At 41.3% G+C, this 22,410-nt stretch overlaps 1 protein-coding gene across 1 annotated transcript; it reads left to right on the forward strand.

The window, feature by feature from the left end:
* The first annotated feature begins 383 nt into the window (after nt 1–383).
* On the forward strand, nt 384–21,519 carry tnfaip8l1 (tumor necrosis factor, alpha-induced protein 8-like 1). The gene is made up of 3 exons (XM_074668263.1): nt 384–831; nt 15,854–16,133; nt 19,051–21,519. The coding sequence occupies exons 2-3, from the start codon at nt 15,862–15,864 to the stop codon at nt 19,337–19,339; spliced, it is 561 nt and encodes a 186-aa protein (XP_074524364.1). The 5' UTR covers nt 384–831; nt 15,854–15,861; the 3' UTR covers nt 19,340–21,519.
* The last annotated feature ends 891 nt before the right edge of the window (nt 21,520–22,410 follow it).

Genomic DNA, 22,410 nt, shown 5'->3' on the forward strand with positions numbered 1-22,410 from the left:
TTAAGATAACAATGGAAGGCTATTTTGACCTCAGGAATTCCTGTCCTTATTACACCAGATGAGGAAAATTTCCTGTGTCCTAAAAACATCCGTTGAAAAATTCTCCCTCTCTGTCGTCCCCATAACTTATTTAATGTTTTTGCATTACTGAAAAATAAATTATGAAAATGACATATAATATTTAAGATAACGAGTAAAAAACTAAGTTTGTGTCATGAACGCGGAATTTCAGAGGTCAATATATTGTAATTTCTGAAACACTGGTCCCCACAGTTCCTTTCATTGTTCCCTTAACACCATTTCCTATGGGGAAGCTGTCAGCCGTGGGACTCTGGGCTAGACTGGGGCTGGACAAGTATAATTACTGGAAACCCTAATGGGGGCAGGGAATGTGCTGGCTGTAAATGGGGCTTTATTTTGGCCTGATTGGGCTGGCCTACTCCCCCTGATGCTTCTTCATTGGCCCAAACCGACATCAATCTGTGGTTTGCAGGTCCCCCTCAAGTTTGAAACTTTTTTACGAGTAGGAGGAGGAGGAATCCGGTTACAACAAACTCTTGTAACCGATCTCGCTGCAGCCGAGAGAAGAAAACACTCTTTCAATAATTTACACATCTGCGCCTGATACACGGCTACAGAACAGAAGGCAACAGCAAGAGGAGGACGTGTTTTTTCCCCCTTATCGAGATCCAACAAAACAAGCCAACAAACATGCAGTGAAGCGACTTTTCCCTGCTCTGCCAGGATGTGAAGACCTGAGAGATTTTTGTACAGATTACCTTGTCTTCTTGTAGGCTGACAACACCAGTGTGCCACTGAGCTGAGAGAAAGGTGAGTTCACCGGCTGATCTTAACGGTCGAGCAGTTTTTAATGAAACATCTCAACATACAAACACACGGCCACCTTCATCAACATAGGCCTGTGGTCAAATCCCCTTTGTCAGCACAGAGCAGCTTCATGGTCAGCCAACAAAAATTAAACGTGATAAACTATTTTTTATTTTGTTTTATTAGAGGTCACGTGTCTTGTTTTAATAGATTTCTCAAATAAATTTAGCGGAAGTCAGTAGTTTCAGGCTCATCAGCCAGGACGTGATCCAAATACAGCTTTAGCAGCAGCTGGCAACAAAAGGGATTCAGTTTATGATGCTAAACAGCGCCATTGTACACCATAATGGACAGTTATTATAGAAATGAAAGTGATTTATGAGTTATTGACTTAATGTGATAGGCAATTCATTAGCTTGCCAGTGCCTTTTAGCATCTATTATTAATTATGTTTAGAGATAAAACTAAAGGATGTCACTCAGGCAAAGAAGACAGCAAAGAAGTTTGGGCTCTTTTGGTTATCAGAAGCCATCATGTGAGTTTTCATAAAGTTTAAACATAAACAATATCTACCCCATGCAAAACACACATCACCATGTGACCTTTTGAGAGAATATTTTATAGTATCTTGTGTTAAGTTGTTGTGGTTGTTGATGAAAGTCTACATGATTTATAGTCCATGAATCACTGAGAAAATGTGCAAGAACAACAAAAAGAAAGTAGATTGAAAAATGCTTTTCATCTTGCTGGAGTTCACACCTAACAAACCTCCTCTTAGTTTCACTCTTTATCCGGCCCAGACTGAAATGGGTGCAGAAGACATATGTTTTGCAAACACTGATATGTTTTGTAACACATTGCTGTGTTTACATTGTAAAGCTTTGCCCCGGGACGAGGCTTGAGTCTGGATGAATGGCTGCACTGTGTAGCCGGGGCTCTGGCAGGTAGCAGCTCACATTATAATGCACTGCCTCAACAGACATGTCAAACAAATTACGGTCCTGGGTCAGGACTTGGTGTTGCCTCTCTTTGTTATCATTTAGTATCAGTGGTGATGTGATTTTCCATTTTTGGATCTACTTTTTTTAGATACAGGGGCTTCCTTTGTGGCTTTTGTTCTGCCTCATGAGCTTCTGCAGGGTTCAAAACTCTTATCACAGAAACTGTTTGGAGTATTTTGATTAGTTGTTAGTTACAAACGTGCACATATGGCAAAGATTTCCCCGCTGTTAAATCAGTTGAAAGACCTCAGGTTAAATCATTGACAATTTGCATAAGAGCGCATAGGCTCCATAATGTATTGTACTGAAGAACCTATATTTTAGACCCTTTGTGAAACAATCTAAAGGCTAACTGTTATGGATGATATCAGATGGTACAATCAAAATATGAAACTCCTTTAATGTAATTCTAACATACACGCCTACTGTGTCCACACAAGCAACTTAAGGGCACTACATTAAGCCTCAGATCACAGGGATGTATCTTTTGATACTTTTTGACGAAGGATCAGCCGACCAGTTTGATGACCAATGAAAAAAAAAAAAATCCAACCTGAAAAGGATGCTAATTGTTGCCTCAGGCAGCATTAAAACAGTGAAGGTGGACTACAGTGAAGCAGAACAATTAAAGGCAGTTTGTTGTAGATTTCATCCTTGGCTGCTTTTAATGAGTATTTGCTTTTCATCATTAATCATAGCTTTGCTCCTCACAACAGCTTTATTATTGTTTCAGCAGAAGCACAATGTGATTCTAAATGACAGGAAATAATAATAACTGTCCAGTAGGATTAAGTAGACGCTGGTAAGCCTGCTCTATGTATATTTCAGTGAAACTGTATCTGCTGCAGATCCCTCCTCTGCGTGTCTGTTCGAAAAGGACAATACAGTCACATTGCCAGACACTCCCCATGCAGCATTAGTAAGGACAGAGCTGGAAATTGCAGCACTAATGCTTAGAGACACTATTGAGTCCTGCTGAGGGGGATCCATGGAAACTCACCAACAAGACAGGAGAGGTGTTTGACCCGCTTTTACGGGGCTGCAAAGTTCAGCCCAGCTCGCAGGTGGCCTCCAGTTTCCCTGGAAACCCAAAACACTCTGAGCATGTGGCCTTGGCTAAAAGAGCATTGCTGCCTGACCTGCGAATATGGAGGCATTGTTTGAAACGGAGAGGGTGAAGGCTTTAGATATCTGCCATTGGACTAGACTCATTTGAGATCCCACTTGAGTCATTTATTAGTCACAGCCTTGTCCTCTTGTATTGGCCCCCCCTGTGCTTTCACTGATCTCCATCCCTGCTGTTACTGCAGCCACTCAGACTGATATTTTCCACTCAATTGACATACTGAGTTAACAAATTACACTCTCTGGGCTGCAAGTGAATAAAATTAGTTATAATGGTCGCTGCTCTTATGGTGGCCTTAATTAAAATGTCATAGGCTCAGACATCAGTCATAGCTCAAGCACCAGTTAGCACCTTGACTATGCCATGTATTATGTGCAGGGCAGTTAAAATACTTGTGGTAGTTTCAGTAATGTGTAATTAAAGCATGGACATTTCAGGGTGCACTGGTCTTAATGTTTGCAGATATGAAAATGTTAGCGTGAAACATTTTCATTGCTTGAGCAAATGTTGTCAGTGAGTGTTGTGTTGGCTCAGCCTCAGGCAGCACAGCAGCTCCTGTATTCCCAATCTTCATATACATGCGCAACGCTGACTGGCGGTGCAGAATTAAAAACATCAGCTCACAGCCACTGTCGCTCTTCGTATCTGCTGTGAGTCTGGCCTCTTTCCCCAGTCTCACGTCTGCGCCTCAACCTGTTGCACTGTAGTCTGCTCCCCTTCGCCCCGGGTCTATTTTAGTCCAAATCGGCAGGCTGAATTATTAATCTGCGATCCATTATATAGCGATGTGTTAATTATTAATTTTGCAGTGGGCCCTGGCAGATCTGAGAAAACTGTTTAAAAAAAAGGAGGACTGGGCAGGATGTGTGAGCAGGAGGTACTGATTGCCTCCTTTCTCAGCAGATCTGCACAAATCTTCACAGAGGACGACTGTGTGGGAAGATGAGAGAGAGACAGCACATCATACAAAGATCCACTATTTTATCCTAAACCTGCATGATCACATTCATGTCTTGTTTTCGTTTTAGAAGCAATAATGGTGTGCATGTCAGAGCTGCTGAACCAGATGAGCATATGTACAAAAAGAAGACTGCACAAACACATAAGGGCCTGACATATACGATTGTCAACGCGTACACACGCACACACTGTTCCCAGCATTGGCTTTCTTTGTTAGCAGGCAGTACCTCCTCTGTTATGCAACATCTCAGGAGGAAGAGTGAGACAAACACCATGAAACTTGACGAAGGATGGAATTGCTGCTTTCATTTGTCCTGAAATCCTGCTGTTGATTCCCTAACAGTAGAGTGGTTCCAGTAGCCGTGCTCATTTGAGTGGTTACTTGTCCTCTCTGAACACAAAGCACGGATGTACCTTATATAACCAGCAGGATTGTCTATTGTTTCTCTGAGTGGAGACTGATTATATCATACAGCTGGGCAGGTTCTGTGGGGGAAAAGTTTTCTGATTTAAGGCTCTCTGACAAGAACTAACTCTAATGACATCTGAGAGTCTTTGAGTCATCATTAAGAGGCTTCTATTAGTTAGTTATTTAACTTTTTCTAAGGCTTTTATTTTTTTCAGGGAGTGGTTCTGCAGGCTTCCTGCTTCTCAAACACTTCTCACTTTGTATTTACCTTTTACTCATGGGAGTTCAACCAAAAGGCAGCAAAGCAAATACAATATGTTCAGAGAGTGTACACAGTACAGCAACATCCAATCTAACTTGACCGTCCTGCAATAAACTGAACCTTTATGACACTTATTATGTTTAGTTTTTCTTGGCACTGTGTCAACGACGAGTTCATTTAAGTCAATGCAGGAGATTTGATAGAAAGTCTTTGTATTGTTTCATCTGCCTTAAAAACTGCTGGGTTACAGCAATGCAACCAAATACAAAACCACTTATACTGAATACAAAAGAGTTAATCTTCCTTGAACATACATGCAATTATCTATTGTTAAAACCAGTAGAAATAGTACTACTCTGATTAACCTATTTGTTAAAGAAGTTAAAGATGATCAACAGTTTCCTAGTAGCAGCCTCTAGATGAGTCTGTTTGCTTCTTTGTCCTTTAACAGTACATCTGCTGGCCAAACAAGCGAATGGATGACATCATCTGGGGTTTTCCAGGAAACTGTTTTCTGAAGACGTATGAACTGAAGTCATATTTTGAGGCTGTTAAAAAACACTACATGTTGTCAGATGGTATTTTTTTCATCTTAACGCTGATTCCAATAACCAGACTGAAGGATTAGCTGATACTTTTGAGTCCTACAACACCTGTCTGGTTATATTTTCAATCCAAAATTTGTTTCAGGAAAAAAAATCACTAAATGATGGCAAATTTCTAGCTTTGGCTCATATAACACTTTCTGCTAGCTTTCTACTGTTGGACACTGAAAAACTGGCTTGTTCACATGGTAATTTAAACTTGCATGATTACATGATTTTAGGTGGCAGTGGAACACCTCTAAAAAGCACTAGAAATGAGCAGTTTCCAACATCAGACATGTGATTTTTTTTTGTTGGTTTGCTTGTTTTGTTTAACACACCAACTCAAACATTTTTGGTCTGGATGATTGTCAGACAGATTAGTATTCTGAACCTATCACCCTGGATTTAAGAGGTGCAACCAATTTGTTTCTGTATTACAACCCTAGAAAATTAGGTAAAGAAAAAATAAGAGTGAGCATTTTGTGATCGTTTCATAGCTTTTGCGCTATTTCATTAATGTAATCTTGCATTCAATCATAACCAGTGGCAGGAAACAACAGGATGGAGCAGGCAAGAAGGAGCACTAGGCAGGGATCGTCTGGTTGAGTCATCTCAGTCACTTGATGTGAGCCTTGAACCTCTGAATCATGGTTTTAAAAAAGTGAAAGAGTGAAATCAAAAAGAGGCCTTATTATCCACTCTGAGTATATTTGATAAACTCACAGGTTATGTTATGTGCATGGCAGAAAAAAATGACCGCTGTCAGAAAAGGGAGATGTAATTTGGACACTCATTATGTTGAGGGCAGATAATTGGGGTTATTTGTGTTGTTTAGCTCATGATTCAGGTATGATTTATGTCCGCTCAGAGAGCTAGAGAGCAGTCAATCTCTACAAATACAGAGCAGTTCTCTGTAATCGCCTCCATCTTCCAGCAGTGAAGATCCTCTCTGCTGATGGAGTCGTCTCTGTCAGGGTCACAGTGCCCCATCCATGTGACTACTGATCCCTGAAGAGAATGAAAGTCGTGACATTTTCTGCTGCCATCAACCAATCACTTGTAAAACGATGTGTCATGGAAAGTTCTGCCGTTTCTGCCAGAGCCTTTTTAGCAACTTGAGGTGGCCAAGAGCATGTTGAAACACATCTTTTATTGGGTTTTTTCCTTATGTGGACTGTTATCAGTATCTAGCACGCTGTCTAGATTGGCAGCAGGTATCACAGAGCTGGTATTTCGGGTGCTGTGGCGTCCTCTTCCCCATGTAGCATGATGGCACGGGTTAGCGTAGGTGGAAGCTACAGGTGTATCCGATTTCTGGCTCATTCTCACCTGTCACACCTCAGCTTTAGCCTGACTGACGTGTGTGTAATGGATGCAGAGGTTGCATCCTGGATTCAAGTCAATGGCCCCTCCAGGAAAATAATGTCACACTCACACCAGGTTGGATTTATTCATAAAATGAGAAGCTGTAAGACAACATATCTTCATGTAAATAGTATGTCAGGAATCTCAGAGCAGTTTGCAGTAGCTGGTTCCTTTTTGGCTTCATAAGTTGGTTGCTGAATCAACAGAGGCATCAACTGAAAATCATTTCCAGAAAATCAATCACGGGCTGTTTTCAGCTTCTTAACCATGAGGATTGTCGGCTTCTGTTTTGAATATTAAATTAATTTCCTCATCCTAGGGTTCGGGACTGTTTGCAAGATAAAACAAGAACTTTTAATTTATCTTCTTAAGCCCTTTGAAATTGTGATGAATTTTCTTACTCTATTTTCTTTCAGTCTGAGCGAGTGGTTCACAGCTTCTTATTATGGATCTCACAGAGAAGCAATGTGTAGTCCCAGTACACAGTCTCCATGAAATCAAAACAGATGTTTAGTTTTTTTTCTTTTTTTGATGATTGCAACTTGATCAACACAGCTGGTGTAGTCAAATGTCCAAAACGTCTACAAAGTGTCTGATCCATCATCTTCTTCTTAATGATGTTAAAGACCTATGCTAGCAGTTACAGGTCACTCCTGTGCTTTCATTTGCTCTGTAGATGACCAGATTACCAATTCGGACTCAAGCTGACTTTAAAACAGCCCAGACACAAAGAGGTGCAGCTGAGGTGAGCGTTTTGCCTCCTGACAACAGCTACACAGCATCCACCTGTCTGTTGACTCATCTTGGCCCCAGTTGAGAACATTTATTTTTTAATTTGTTAAGTGTTTAAAAAAAACAAATGAGGTACAAACTGAAATCTATAAACAAGGTGTAAAAATGGCCAATCTAACATGGGACCTACAGGGATGGGTACAGAATTAGGTACTTTTATTCTGTCTGTAGTGCCACGTTAACCTGACACGCCATACGGACAGTTTCATATATCCGCCACGGAAATATTTCACTAGTCCATCTGGGTAGCAGCTCTTCTAATTTGTTTTCAGAGGCAGGACCTTCAAAAAAAATCAGCACCTGGTGATTGGACGACCGTTCTGATTGACACACTCACCACAGACCAATCCACATCAAGCCACGGTATGACGTAGCTTATGTTTGCCGCTGCTGAGAAACAATTGACGAACAACTACAGGAACACGAGAAACAGTTGTGATAATGGCGTTAGACGACTGCTGCTGTTTTTGTAGAGTTAACTTAAGAATCAAAGGAACACTGACAAGTACGAAAGTGTACTGACGTCACGTCTTCTCGTCACTTACGCTGCTCCCACAGCTCCCGCATCTCTTCCCTGATTGGGCCGGTCAGAATTTAACTGAGTGAAATCGTTGGTCAATGGAGCCTGGCAAGATGGACCTGCAGGAGTTCAGAAACTGAATCAGGCAGGTCCATCTGCTCTGCTAGGTTAGTACCAAGTAACGATTCATGTAAAATCAGACAGTAACATGTTTTAGCATCTAAACGCATACTTGTGACTGTGAGGGAGTGGAGGAGAAGGCGATTTTCCATGCTGGACATGAACACAGCATTGCAAGTTTATTTATTAAGAAACAAATATGTTAAATTGAAAAACTTTGAGATTTTATCACTGAAAAAAAAAAATATTACCACATTAACACACAAAAGAACTGCTGAATACCAATACCGATTGCCAGGCACCGGGCATTGATACCGTATCGTTTCAGATGTGTTAGGTACCCCCCTAGGGACCTAACTGGGATTTCTTGACTCTAGCAGCCAGCCTGAAGTTGACACTCAGGGTGTAACGTCTATTTGCACTTTGACTTTGGCTTCAATTTTCTTCACCAAAAGTTGCTGCTTGTGTCTTGCATCAGTTTGATAAATCCAAGCTAAAATACCAAACTGCTGATTCAGGGCAGAGGTTTTGTGTTGGACAGATGCCTCAAACTTTGATTTTGATTTTTTCACACCATAACTGTCAATAACTGTCAATAACAATAACAAATGTAGCAACATTCAGTTTGTAAGACATGATGCACTGATATTTAAAGAGGAGTGATGACAGGCGAAAGTTTAAATGCATTAAATCTCATTGCTCATTTGTAAAACAGACACATGTAACTGCAATGCAAGAAGCATCTTTATTGCAAGCAGCTGTCAGAAAAATTGTTATTTCAGACATTGGATTGGACACTGGATTGCCCTGGATTTTCACCTCTTTTAGAAGTATTCCTGATAATAAGCCCTTTAAAAAGATTATTGCCTTTAAAGGAACCATAAAAACGCAGTCACACAGAAATCTGCAGGCTGTTTCATTTTAAGTTAAGGCATAAAGACATTGTGCTGTTTTTATTCAAATTATTAGGAATAAAAAAATCCAAAATCAATTTTACAAGATGAAAACTCCCAGTGCACAGTAATCAGCTTGTGTGAGGCACTGGTTGGAAGTTGTGCTCTAAGCTATATGCTAACGTTAGCACTTTTCAGTGCTGACAGTGAAAATGACAACATGCTGTAGTTTAGCAGGTTTAATGGCTTCAGTGACAACAGTAGTTTTGCACTTTGTAAGCATGCCAGCTAGCTCATAACCTAACCATAGCTGAGGCTAAAAGGAATTGAGTGTATTTTATTTTCCATGTGTACGCCTTTATTAAAGTCAACAGAAAATGTAGCGTGTGAATTTTTGTGAAGTGAAAACAATTCATCCTGAATGTCTGAGCCATACTTCAGAAAGATCAGATATTGCTGAGACATTTCAGTCTGGGCCTAATGGGTGCACTGATCCAGAGTCAGGCCGACATTTCCATCCACCACACTGCTCTCCAACAGACTGGTAACAACAAGATGTAGACGTATTTTTTTACAGCCCATATTCCCTGCATCAGTCTCAAAGGTCTCCACAACGACTGCATTGTTAAACCGCTAAATGAAAACGACAGCCAGTGGGAGTTGTCATCCCACGCATTTCCCTTTTTCCCCAAATGAATTAGGAAAAGCTTTTGGCTGAAATGTCCCCAATGCAAGCATCAGCCTCTGCATGCCCTGAAATTCAAAGAGACCACGCAAATTAAAGCCAGATAAAGGGCCTATCTGGCTTCAACTGACCCAGCTTCAATAATCCTCCAAGGACTGGAGAGGACAGCTGGGTTATTACTTCGTCATCACAGCTTCTTTTTTACCTCAATCCCTCAGCCGGGCTGTCACGCAGGGTTGACAGGGCCGTCTGCACCTGCATGAGGGTGAGAGTCCCTGAATGCATCACCAAGGCTGCTTCACTGTCATCAGACATCCATCCCACACCAGTCCAGTTTTATTTCCAGGAGTTTTGTTTGCTCAGCTTATGTCTTTGTGAGTGACTGTACGCAGGCTTTTTCTAAGCCAGTTGATGATTTTGTAGCTCGTCTAACTGCTGTAATTATGCCGGGGATCTGTTGGCGACCGCAATCTGTCTTTGTTTTTCATTTTCAGCTGCTCAGCAAAGCAGACCTATCAGTGATGCAGATGTCGGTTTGTGCGATTACTGCATGCGGTGCTGGCTGTGGCTTTTATGTTTCTGCAAAAAAAACACTCAGCAGGCTTTGCTGCTGTCATGTCTTGTTCTGCCTTAAATCCGTTAAATTTTTTGCCTCCTATAAATTCTGCAGAGACGCTGTGTCAGAGCTGGCCAGCCTGGTCCCTGGGCACAGGACTTCACAGGCCATTTAGATTTGGCACTAACCACTCTCATGCTGCAAAGTCATCCCCCCCACCCCAAAAAAAGATCCCTTGATTGAAAACCTTTTCATCACAGTGAGCACCTGTCTCTCAAGGACCCTCTCCCTCACGGCCTTTAGTTTTCTCTGCTTTGGGGTGAAATGGGGGGTGGAAGTGAAGGCCACCGTGAGGATCTCGCCCCATCCTTAAGAGTGCTGGTGTCACCCTTCAGCCTGGAGTGAAACCTCGGAGAGACAATCTCGAGTAGCGCTGTGTTAGAAGTGTTTGTATGAAAGCAAAACACTCCTCCCTCTCTCATTCTTCTTCTTCTCCTCTTTTCTTTTTTTTTGTGCTGTTTGTCTGCAGGCGACAGAGTTGACAGCTCTGATGGCTCTGGTCCCTGACGAGAGAGGGGGATTTAATGAGCACTATGAAATCACCCTCCAATCTGAGAAAGAGGGTTGCTCATCTTAATGTGCACATTATCCATTTGCACTTCTCAAAACTCTTACACGTCCATCAGGAAGGGCACAGAGAAAGAGAGGAAGAGAGGGCGGTTAATGAAGACTTCCCCTAAGTGTTTTGCGATGGGTGATTGTCCTCTTGAGGTCCTGAGCTGTGATTAGAGGGTGACAGCAGGACCAAGTGATTGTTTTCAGTCATTGCTGAAACACCGAAGAGAGATTGCAAGTTTTTTTTTCTCTTTCAGTGTGATCATTAGTGTCTTCCTCCTTGTTATCCATTTCACACACATTGCATCAGGGCAGGGTTTTCTGTAACAAGTGCAGCTTGGCAAGTTTAGAGTTTCAATCAGGAGGAAACAGCAGATGAGGATCTCAAAGTGATCTGGATAAAAGGCCTGATTCATGGCATCCAGTGCCTGCTTTAGAAAGAGGAGGTAAACTAGATTCAGCAGGAGGCAGTGTTTAAATGACCTCTCATTCAAACACCTACACTTTCCCCCCATGTTTCTGGATTGATTTATAACACACATGCACACACACCCGCCCTCTGTGTCTCCATCTCTCTGCCTCTTGTCTTTGCTCTCCCTCTCCTCTCGTGTGTCTCTTCCCTGGGAAGCATCCTGCTGACACTCTCTCCAAGGAGTCTTATTGATATTCTTGGAGAGGCATTGCAGAGGGAAAGAGAAAGAAAGAGAGGAATGAAAGTCACACACTGTAGCAGCAGACATACTGCCTTCAAGTCCCAACAACAGTAAAAAAAAAAAAAAAAATCACTAGTCACCCAGCAGGGGTATGTCATCGCTCATATTGTCTGTTGCACTAATAGAATCTCTCCTGCTTTGGATCTTTATTATCCGCCTGCACGTGGAAAAGCGCTCTGCCAGTCAGAGAGATTTTTAGGAAAGCTTTAGGGATTCTTTCATGTGGAGGGATATTGTAGAGAGATTAAACCTCTATTGTGATATAGCTGGGACACTTTTGTCACAGTAAAAACAAAATAATGATATTTGTGCAGACACCTATTACAGCACATGTAGAAATACTCTCTGAGATATCAAGAAACAAGATCTGACTGCTGAGTGCTTATTTATTCCTCTGAGGTGAAGCAGTGCGATACTTGGGTGAGAATTTCACTGTGACTGCAGAGATGAGATACAAAGCAAACTTGCAAATAAAATGTTTCCAGATGTCCAGAAACACTTTTTATTTCAGAAGCGCTAATCAAATATATCCATGATGTTATTGATAGTCGTTAAATTAATCATCAATTTTCATCTTTCCAAGAAACTCTAACTTTTCTTATTTAAGCTTCTGTGAGAAACTAGGGTTGCAAATTTCCCATGGAGTTTCAAAGTCGGAAACTTCATGGGAATTTCCAGAAATTAACAGAACTCAGTGTCATAAGTAGCTAGCCTCTAAAAGAAATTATGCACATTTTGATGAGCTTTTGTTAGTTTAACTTTGATGGGTCCATTACTCAAAGTTAGACCATACCTCTGCTGATTATGATCAAATGTGCTTGGAATTGTTTGCACATGAAATTCATGGCACACTATTAAAAAAATGCATTTAATCAGGTTGTTTCAAACAAGATCATTTTTGAAAACCATATTCAAGTTCATAACAAGAAAAAAAAAAAGAAAAAAATTATTTAACTTGATGGCAACAAAACACTGAACGTTTCCAATATTCCCATGATAAATTCCCATGGAAATTTTCAGGAAACTTTCCTGAAATTTTCCATCCCTTTGCGGGATACCGACAGTTACCGATTATTAGTGGTCAAGGAGGCCGTTAACCGATATTTGGAGCCAATATTGATTTCTAGTAAAAGTGAAAATATTGGCCTCAAAATTTTAAATAATTCAAACTCCAACACTTAACTTCGTTTAAAAACCTTTAAGCCTATATTTATGAAACAGACCCCAGGCTCAGCAGCATGTCTTACAAAGCTAAATGAAAACTTAAAAAAACTGAGACTGGGATGTTTATTACAATTTTGGAAGTGTCTGCTGCCTAAACTTGCCTTTGAAACATTTGCTCTACGGAGCTTCTCCACTCCACAAAACATTTTCTCCTCTCCGCAGTGTGTGTGTGTGTGTGAGTACTGTGCATGCACAGCTTCACCTGCTGATTGGCTGTTACCCATGTCATGGTTCTGCATGTAACTGATTTGATGGTACTGTAGGTGGGACAATGCTGGAGACAGTGTAGTGACTGCAGAAGGAGAGACACGGCTGCATTAGAGCCAAAATAACCCAGGTTTATATTTTCTTAATGGTCGTTGGATTTAAAAGAAAATGGTTGATGCCAATATGACTCAAAATGCTGAATATCAGCCCAGCCAATAACCAGTCTATCACTGATGAGGGACCCTTAGGCCCCGTTTACACGACAATGTTTCATCTGAAAACGCTAAAACGCAGTGAAAAAAATCTGCGTTTACACGAAAACGCTAATGGACTGAAAACTCTGTAGTAAGCATGCCAGGCCTGTAGGTGGTGCTATAACTGTCTCATCCAGAAGCTGCTTTTGGGAGCCGGTCATTTGGTGTATTGGGAAATACTAAGTGAAAAAGTGAAGCAACAGATGCACATTTTGTTGAAAGACAGTCAGCAGATACAGCAGATTGAGCAGCACATACACAACAAGTACTTCGCGACTATCGTACCAACGGTACTGTTGTCCTGTTGTGTGCGTGCGCTTGCGAGGTGGAGTGTGACGTCAGTGTTTCCACTGAAAACGCCGGCTTACTGTTCACACGACAAAGGTGACGGGAGCGTTTCAGAAAAATCCCACTCTGTAGGCTGTTTTCAAAACTTTGCATTTTACGTCGGCTGAAACGCTGTTTCCGTGTTAACACGAGGCTGAAACGCAGCAAAAAATTTGCGTTTCACCCTAAAACCATTGTCGTGTAAACGGTCCCTTAGTCTTCGTTGCTTTTGGCACTTCCTGTGGTCAGAGATTGTGTACATTTGTAAAAAGTCTTTCCTAGCTCTTACTAAATTCAAATGTATTATTTAACCAGACCCTGCTGTGGAAAAGGTAAAACAAAATGCAATGTAAGCACTGTGTGATTCATCACCTCATCTGGAACCTACCCTCTGCCAGTCTTTCAACATTCAAACTGATTTTATGGAGATACTGTTTCTGTACTTGCTGAAAATCTTGTTCGCTGTGTCAGGTCAAAAGGAGGCATCCGTATTATTTTTCAGCCTATTTCATAACCAACAGAAAACTCCTTAAAGAAGCTTTAAGCTGTTTATTAAATCACCCATTGCTTTTCTGTTTTGCCTCACTGTAAACTGATTTGTGTGGAGCAGCATTTTTCAAAAAGCTCAGAGACAAAATGATCAACTTATTGATAAAAAAGAAAGTCAAACATGATCAAATCAGAGGCAAAAGAAGCTCAAAGTCTAAAACATTAATCAGTTTCCTAGAAGAACTTTACCCAAATGATGGACTGCGGGAAGAAGAGCATAAACAACATCATGTGATTGATGTTAGCCGTCAGTCCTTGACAGTTTCCAGTACCTAGTGTGGGAAATTGCTGATATCAAAACTATTGAGGTTAAATGCCTCCATCCTGCAGGTTTCTCTCATCATCTGATAGGCCACACTCTTATAAACTCAAGGTTTTTTCCTGCCTGACTGCACTTACTTGGATTTCTGTCCTGCCACCTCTTTTTCTTGTTTTGTAAAGTGAAATAGACAGTGTATGCTGGTGTGTTCATGCTCTTAGAGAAATACAGCTTTGATGTGATGAGGAATGTTTTCATCTAATAGCTGCAATACTGTTAAGAATAAGTCATTGATTTGGTTTTACATGCTCAAATATCACAAGTTGCTTTTTAAAAAGTTTCCATCAGAAATGCCAAAAGTAACAATTTCTGCAAACAAGGCAGGCAATCTGAGGACATCTCCTTAGAGAAATCCAGACTGTTTCAGATATTTGATGAGAAATCTTGCAGAAAAAAAGGCATTGTTTGCCTGGTTTGGGATTCTTCCATAAATTTGTGGGTTTCAGTTTGATCAGAGTTAATTACTTGCTTAATCTGGTGTAATGTCTTATAGAACCAATTCTTTGAAATAGCTGGATTTCACTGAAAGTTTCTACTCTTTACCCTTACTCATCCCCTCTCTTGTGCTGCTTTTGGAGAGCAGTTGTTGAGGTCATGTTTTTGTGCCCCCTCTCTTCGTGTTCTCTCAGGTTGTCCTTGAAGATTGTCAAGGTTAGAATAAGAGTTTTCTGGGAAATAGTTTAATTTATTTCCATGAACGACAGAAAGTACAAACCTTTCAAAAGTGACCTGCTGGATGCATTACGTCGGCTGAAATGATGTGGCATGCTGTGGATCTTCCCCTTTGTTGAAGGTGATGGGGAGTTGTAGTGAAAGCCGGTGACCTCCACTATTTCTGCACCTCTGTTGTGGGCGCAGCCTGAAACTGAGTCACCCTGCTTTGGCACACACACACTAAGAAACAGCATCACACATAAATCAAGCAACACATATGTGGTGAATGACTTTGCACTGTCTGCCTCCTGCTCTCATTCTTACACACTGTACACACACACACACACACACACACACACACACACACACACACACACACACACACACACACACACACACACACACACACACACCTACCTTGTTCCTTCCAGATGCGTTCTCTGCATGAGACACCCACTTTGCATTGTCTCTTCTTTGCACAGTCTTGCTGTAACTGACTTTAATCCCGGAGCCTTATGATACATTTATGTGTAACCACGTTGTAGGCTTGGAGCCAGGGGGTTGCTGGGACTAATTTGACAGCTGCCATGGCTCATTATCTAATAAAGGGGACAGTTCTGGCCCTGCAGTTTAAAATGCATTAGTGTAGATGTTATTTGTAATAACCTCACACATCGCCGGCTGTCACAGTGTTAATGTTTGTTCCTTGAGATGAGAAAGGCTGAGCTATCACCTCAGCAGTGGTCCCTTCTCCGTTCATTTTACAAGGAACAAAATTAACAACAAGAACATTTTTAGGAATAAAGGGAAACACAATAATTCATTTTTCATTAAAAACAACAATGCACCCAACAGATTCCTTTTTTCTGTCTCCTCTGTTTTGTCAGACTCGACCATGGACTCCTTCAGCACCAAGAGCTTGGCCCTGCAGGCGCAGAAGAAGCTGATGAGCAAAATGGCCACGAAGAGCATGGCCAGCCTCTTCATCGACGACACCAGCAGCGAGGTGCTTGACGAGCTCTACCGCGTCACGAAGGAGTACACACGCAACCGAAAAGAGTCCCAGAAGATCATCAAGAACCTGATCAAGATGGTGGTGAAGCTGGGAGTGCTCTACAGAAACAACCAGTTCAACAGTGAGGAGCTGATCCTGGTGGACAACTTCAGGTACATAGTGAGGGGCAGAACTAGTTATGGGAGTAGGGATGGGTACTGAATCAGGTAGTTTTATAGGTACCAACTAGAGCTGAAACAATTCCTCGAATGATTCCAGGTACTTGATTACAAAAATTACTCGAGTAAATTTCTCCACCTCGAGGAATCGTTTAATTTTAAAAAGATCAAAGAGTGGTATTTCAAATAGAGCTGAGGCCATATTAAGAGAGTTTTCAGACCCCTCAAGCTACCTCTTATACAAAATAGCAACTAGCAACAAATCTAGCTTCTTTTCTGGAGTTTGGAGACTAATGGGTCATTCTATGAAACGGGTGCCATTTGGGTCAGCAACATTTGATGAGATGTACAAGGCACAAAAAATGTGTCAAAGTGTGTTTACAAATTTTGGAGCTACCAAAGCAAGTGCTCTTATTGACATGCTGTATCAGAAAATTCTATTTCCTAAAGAGAAAAATTTTCATTTGAAAAATAACTGCTCTTTAACTAAACAAAAATGTTTTTTATCCGATTACTCGATTAATCGATGGGATTTTCAGTAGAATACTCGAATACTAAAATAATTAATAGCTGCAGCCCTAGTACCAACGGAATTCTGTCAAAAGAAGCAGGCACCGATTCACATAAAATCAAAAAGTACCATGTTTAGGTACCTAAACACGCCCTTGTGACAGTGAGGGATTGAAAGAATAGTCGATTTTCCATGATGGACATGAACACAGCATTACAAGGTCATATACTGGAGAATAATTATGTTAAATTGTAAAAAAATATATATTTATTATTAGAGAAATTTATATTTTTTACCACATAAACATAAACATAAAAAAGTACCAAAAATTGGTACCGTTAAGTACCAGTACCGATTGCCAGGTACCGGGCATCGGTACCATATCGTTTCGAATGTGAAAGGTACCCATCCCTACAAGGGAGATACTTCTCCTATATCATTTATATCCAAGAATTTGATGAGAGGGCTGAGAGTTAACTCAAGTCTGTGCTCTGTGAACGGAAACTATAGCCTGAGGTGATGAGCTTAGCTTACCTCGCTTAGTTCAGCTTGGTTTAACCTAGTTCAGTTTTAAGATAAAAAGCAACTACTAGCCAAACAGTGCTAAGTACTTCTGTTAAAACTATTTTTGTTTGATGGGCACACAAAAAGAAAGAATAACCTTTTTTCAGGTTTAAATGTCAAATGTCATTTCTACTGGTTTGTGACAAGTTCTTATGATAAAGAGCTAATACACCAAAGTCAAAATATGGTTAAAGTTGCAAGGTCAGACAGTCACCTAATCCAGGCTAGCAGTCAGGATATTAGGGCTTAAGGCTGTGTTAACGCTGTGTGTTTATAAAGAGATATTTTAAGGTGTTGGTAAAAGGGATTTCCCCAAAGTGACTCATTTCCTCACTGTTGAAAATGCGTCCTGCCTCTTTTCAGCTGTCCAATTGATAAAGGCAAACAATATCCCAACTCTTTTCTTTGTATTCATACAGCTGGACAAGGGGAGGGTGTGTAGGAGTCTGTGGGTGAATCCTATGGCTAATGTTAGCAGAGCTAGCCTCATTAGCCCTCAGTCTCCCTTGTTCGTATAGTGCATTATTCTGGTTGAATGGTTATATGCCATGTTAACCTGACAGCCTCCAGCCTGTGCTTGTTTACATTTTGTAGTAAAGCATTATTGCAGTAGCCATTACCTGGACCTGGTCATGTACACTTTTATGCACTAGGCTAATTGCTTCCTGCTTCTTGCTTTAAGTGTAACACTGGCGATCATGTCATCCTTTGACTTAGGACGGTTAAACATAAGCTCAGCATGTTTAAATTTAAAGATACTAGGGGGAGGATCTGTTTTAATTGGACTGCCTCGCCACCTTCTGGCCCAGAGTCTAACTTACACTGTCATGATAACTTGGAACGAGGTATGTGTTTGTGTTGTTTTGGAATTAAATGGAGATCAGATGGAAACAAATTTTCTTTGTTTAAGACAACCTTTTACTGGATACGACGCGCTGAGGTTAAGTATTTATCAGTACAGCTACGTAGCGCTACAGTTTGAAATGTGTCAACGAGATAAACATTGTAGTAGCCGGCTACATGAAGCGCTATTGTCAGCCAGGTGCTCTGACGTATCTGTAGGCTAACGTGACAACAAGTAAACACTGTCACTGCTTTTCTGTCCTTTTTCTGTCTGACAGTTAGGCTCCTGTGTCCACCATCACTTCAAAATTAATCACAGAAATTGTGTTTAGCAGAGAAAAACAGAGGTCTTTCTTCTTACTTCTAAACTTTGTCAGCCTGCGTGGTGTTGTCATGGAGAGTTTGATGTGCTGTAAATCAATCCGGTCCTGCCCGACCAGATCAAAGAGGCAAAGGAATAGCTTTTTGAAATAAACTGTAACCTGTAATATTGGCGCTGATAATCTCATTGTAAAATGTGGATTACGCTCAGGCATATATCTAGAAGGGAGACTTTTGCAAGATCACTTAGAAACTCCTCACAGCCCCGTTTAAGCTTTTATTATGTTTTAACTTGTCCTGAAATATTGTTCATTGGTCTAAGTTAAGAGCTATAAGAAGAGAGATCTGCACCCAAGAGTACTTTTGTGTGCTGATGGAGGCAAATTAAGGAAACTGTCTTTCACATCAGTTCAAGTATTACCCACTAAAAATAGTCAAAGTCAGCTTGGAGGCATTTGAAGCTGACATTAGTGCACAGTATGGAGAATGGTGATTATGTTAGCATGAAGATGCATCGCTGTGAAGGACAATCCTATAACTGATGGGGAGGGAGGGGGTTGTGAAACTTTTCAAAAGAAAACCATAAGACAGCACTTTCTATTTTTACTTCCCTCTGCTGCTCCAGTCAGAATTAGGAACTGACAGCCTCTTCTCTCTCCTGTCGTCTCACAGGAAGAAAGTTCACACTCTGGCCATGACGGCGGTCAGTTTCCACCAGATCGAGTTCACCTTTGACCGCCGCGTCATGAGCGCCATTTTGAATGATTGCCGTGAACTACTGCATCAGGCCATCAAACGCCACCTGACAGCCAAGAGCCACTCGCGAATCAACCACGTGTTCAATCACTTCGCTGACTGTGACTTCCTGGCTGCTCTGTACGGGCCCTCAGAGGTTTACCGCGCTCACCTGCAGAGGATCTGCAACGGGGTCAACAAGATGCTAGACGAGGGGAATCTCTGACCTCTGATTATCTGACTCCCTTACCTCGAACCACCCTCTGGTGAACCTTAATCCAGCATTTTCTTTTTTCAGAAGCGAAAATTAAGAACATTTTTTTTCCTCTTGCGTCGTTGTGTTTTGTGTGCCTTCAGCCATTACTGTAAAACTGAAACTCTCTTTGCTAGTTTGTCCAAAGTCAGATTGTTTTGTTTATCCACAGAAGATGTTTTATTTTGAATGAATGTAAAACTTTAAGCTCTTATCAGTACATTCTGGAGTAGGAGCCCTGACAACTGTGCCTCAGAAAAACATATTTTTATCTTCATCCCAAGGGCAGTTTGCTTGCTCTCTCGCTCGATCACAAAGACATGAATCCAGGCACAGGCCTTCAGTTTTATCTCTGAGGTGCTCTTAATGGACAAATTCTTTTTGGGCGCACCTGAAAGGGAAATGAATTTCAATCTTTTCCAAATACTTAAGAACACAAAGAACTGATTGTTTTGTTTGTTTGTTTCTTATCTTTAAGTACTATTGCACTTAATCTGAACAAGCGCTGTACTGTACTTCCCTGCAAACATGAAACTATGTGACGCACGACAGTCAAATAATCCTGCTTATCCTGCATTTCACAGCTCCCAGCATCATGCACTGAAGTCCACTTTGTAACGAGGCCAGCTTTTTGTTTCCTAGGCACCTATAAACCCAGTTTTACTCATAATAGCCTGCTTTACAGCCACCACATCAAAGATGAAGTATTTGGGTCAAAGAGGGACCGTAAAAATGGAAGAATTTGATTGTGCTGTGCGTTGTACACTCAAATGTCTTGCCAACTGTGTGCTTATCTGCTTAGACAAACTTTTATTCCCCTCTCTATAAATGTCAGAATCACAGCAGGGGCACAGCACAACAAGGCATCAGGTGCAAAGGTTGCCCTGTCAGGTTGTCAGAGGGGAATAAACTGCGAGTACAGTAGAAATACTCATCATAATGGATGTTTGAGCCTAGGGTCAGCTGTGTTTCAGGTTTATCGGCATTGCCAGGGGTTTATCTATAAAAGCACAAAAACTGTGGTTCATATTCTGACAGATCTGGACTAAAAAGACTCCCCATGAGCAGTGAGATGAAAGGCTGGACCAGAACTGCAGCTCTGTATTTATGAAAAGGACCAGGCAGGGTATACAGAGATTAGAGCAGAGACAAACGCAGTACCTGATTGTAGTCTCCCTCTGCAATTATAGCTCCACACTCCGGGGTGGTATAATGGCCCAGAGTCTGCCTCCGCCGAGCAGCCTCTCCATTTCAGCACACATCAGCCTCATGTAATGTGATGGAGATTACCATCACTGTTTGTGAGACTCAAGTCCTTTTAATGGAGTGAAAGATGTTGTTGTTTCTTCCTTATAAAGGAGCATATGAATAGTTACTACTTTCCCTCTCTAACCTCATATAATAGCTGTCTTTCCTTTTTGTCTATGTGTTTTTGTATCACTGAGCCTGTCTGGGAGATTGTTTTGTGCTGCGGCCTCATTTTGCATTCTGTGTGTGTGTGCATGTGTGAGTGAGTGAGTGTGTGTTTGTGTGCGTACCTGTGAGAGAATTGGAAATTGAGCCGTGTAATAAGCGCTGTGCTTTCCCAGATAGGATTGCTGAAACTTTAACTCCATCCCCAGCAGCTCTGCCAAAGAAAAGACTGATGTCACTTCAAATGCGGTCTCTTTCCAGGGGAACATTTCAGAAAACAGTATGCACTTGATGATTACAACTCTGCTCATGGTGACAATGAAGACAAAGGTGGTGGCTGTCATGGATTTTCTTTTTCTTTTTATTACTCTTCTTCCATGACTTTTTCTGAATCCTGCTCATTTGTTGAACCTTCTTGACTCCGGCTGCACCATTTTGGCAGGCTTTGAAGTAAATCCTTTTTCCTAATTCCCCCAAAACAGTTGACTTTAATTGTCTTTGGATGTCATTTTCTCCAATCCCTCTACATCTCAGGGTTAGTTTAAATCTCCCTCTGTTTAAAATGCATGACACACTTTGCAGGAACCACCACAAACCTCTGCAACAGCCCCCATCCTGTTTTTCTGAAGTCCTTTAAATTAAATATACTGATCTTATTGCCTTTTTATTTTTGTGAAGTAGAATGTTTTTATTCCATCTTTGTAAATATGATTGTTTTGTGTTTCTTTATTGTACCGGCACAGCACATATAATACAAATATACATTTTTTTAAAGAATACATTTCTTGTCTTTTTTTGCTCCTGTCACTCACAGCGTGTCTTCCCATCTGTACGTTGATGCTGGAATTTTCCGTCCAGATCAGGGGGGTAATCTGACTGACTGTCTGATCTGGATTTAGTCGGCCAAATCCCTTCCTCCTGCTCACAGCATTGTTAGGAAGCCATGAAAGCAAACACAAACCCATCTGACAGACAAACAATCCAAGTTATGGGTCACTTTTTTCCACTTCCTGCAGGCCCACGCCACGGTCAGAGGTAGAACAGGAAATGAGACAGTCAGAAGCATTTTGTGCCTCTGTGTTTTGAAACTTACACATTCAGCTCAGCTGCAAGTGTAGCAGGAGAAACACTCAATGTGAATTCAGTTTGGGTTTAATCTGTCAATGACTTTGCTTCTCCTCAGACTTTGGAATGATAATTTGGCCCGTAGCACGTCTGCACATCCTCCCTGCAGCCCACTTGAAAGGCTTCTGCAGCACTGAGTGCCCAATTATCATCTAATGGTCATTATCTCAACGTGCATTTCTTCTTTTGGTGAACGCACCCTGGAGTTGAGAGAGCTCTGACTAAACTGAGATGTGAGCACAGCCCAGTCACGTCTTAGAGTCTCCCTGTTTACCTCTTCCTGTTCTTATTTGACGCAACCGTGATGTCAAGTAAAGCAAAAAAAAAAAAAAAAAGCCCTGAAATAATCTTTAATGATTCGTTCCTGTCTTCTTCTTCTTGAGTGGGGTTGTGTAAGAGGTAGAATGAAAGAAAACAAGGGGTGGGTAAAAGTTGAGGATTTCAGTTTGCTTATTTTTTTCCCCCACTTTCCGGCGTCTGTGTGTCTCGCTCAAACACTTTCTGAA

Source organism: Halichoeres trimaculatus, unplaced genomic scaffold (genome assembly GCF_033239565.1).
Source record: "Halichoeres trimaculatus isolate MK-OKI-2021-1 unplaced genomic scaffold, fHalTri1.1 fHalTri1_scaffold_4, whole genome shotgun sequence".
Classification (NCBI taxonomy): Eukaryota; Metazoa; Chordata; class Actinopteri; order Labriformes; family Labridae; genus Halichoeres; species Halichoeres trimaculatus.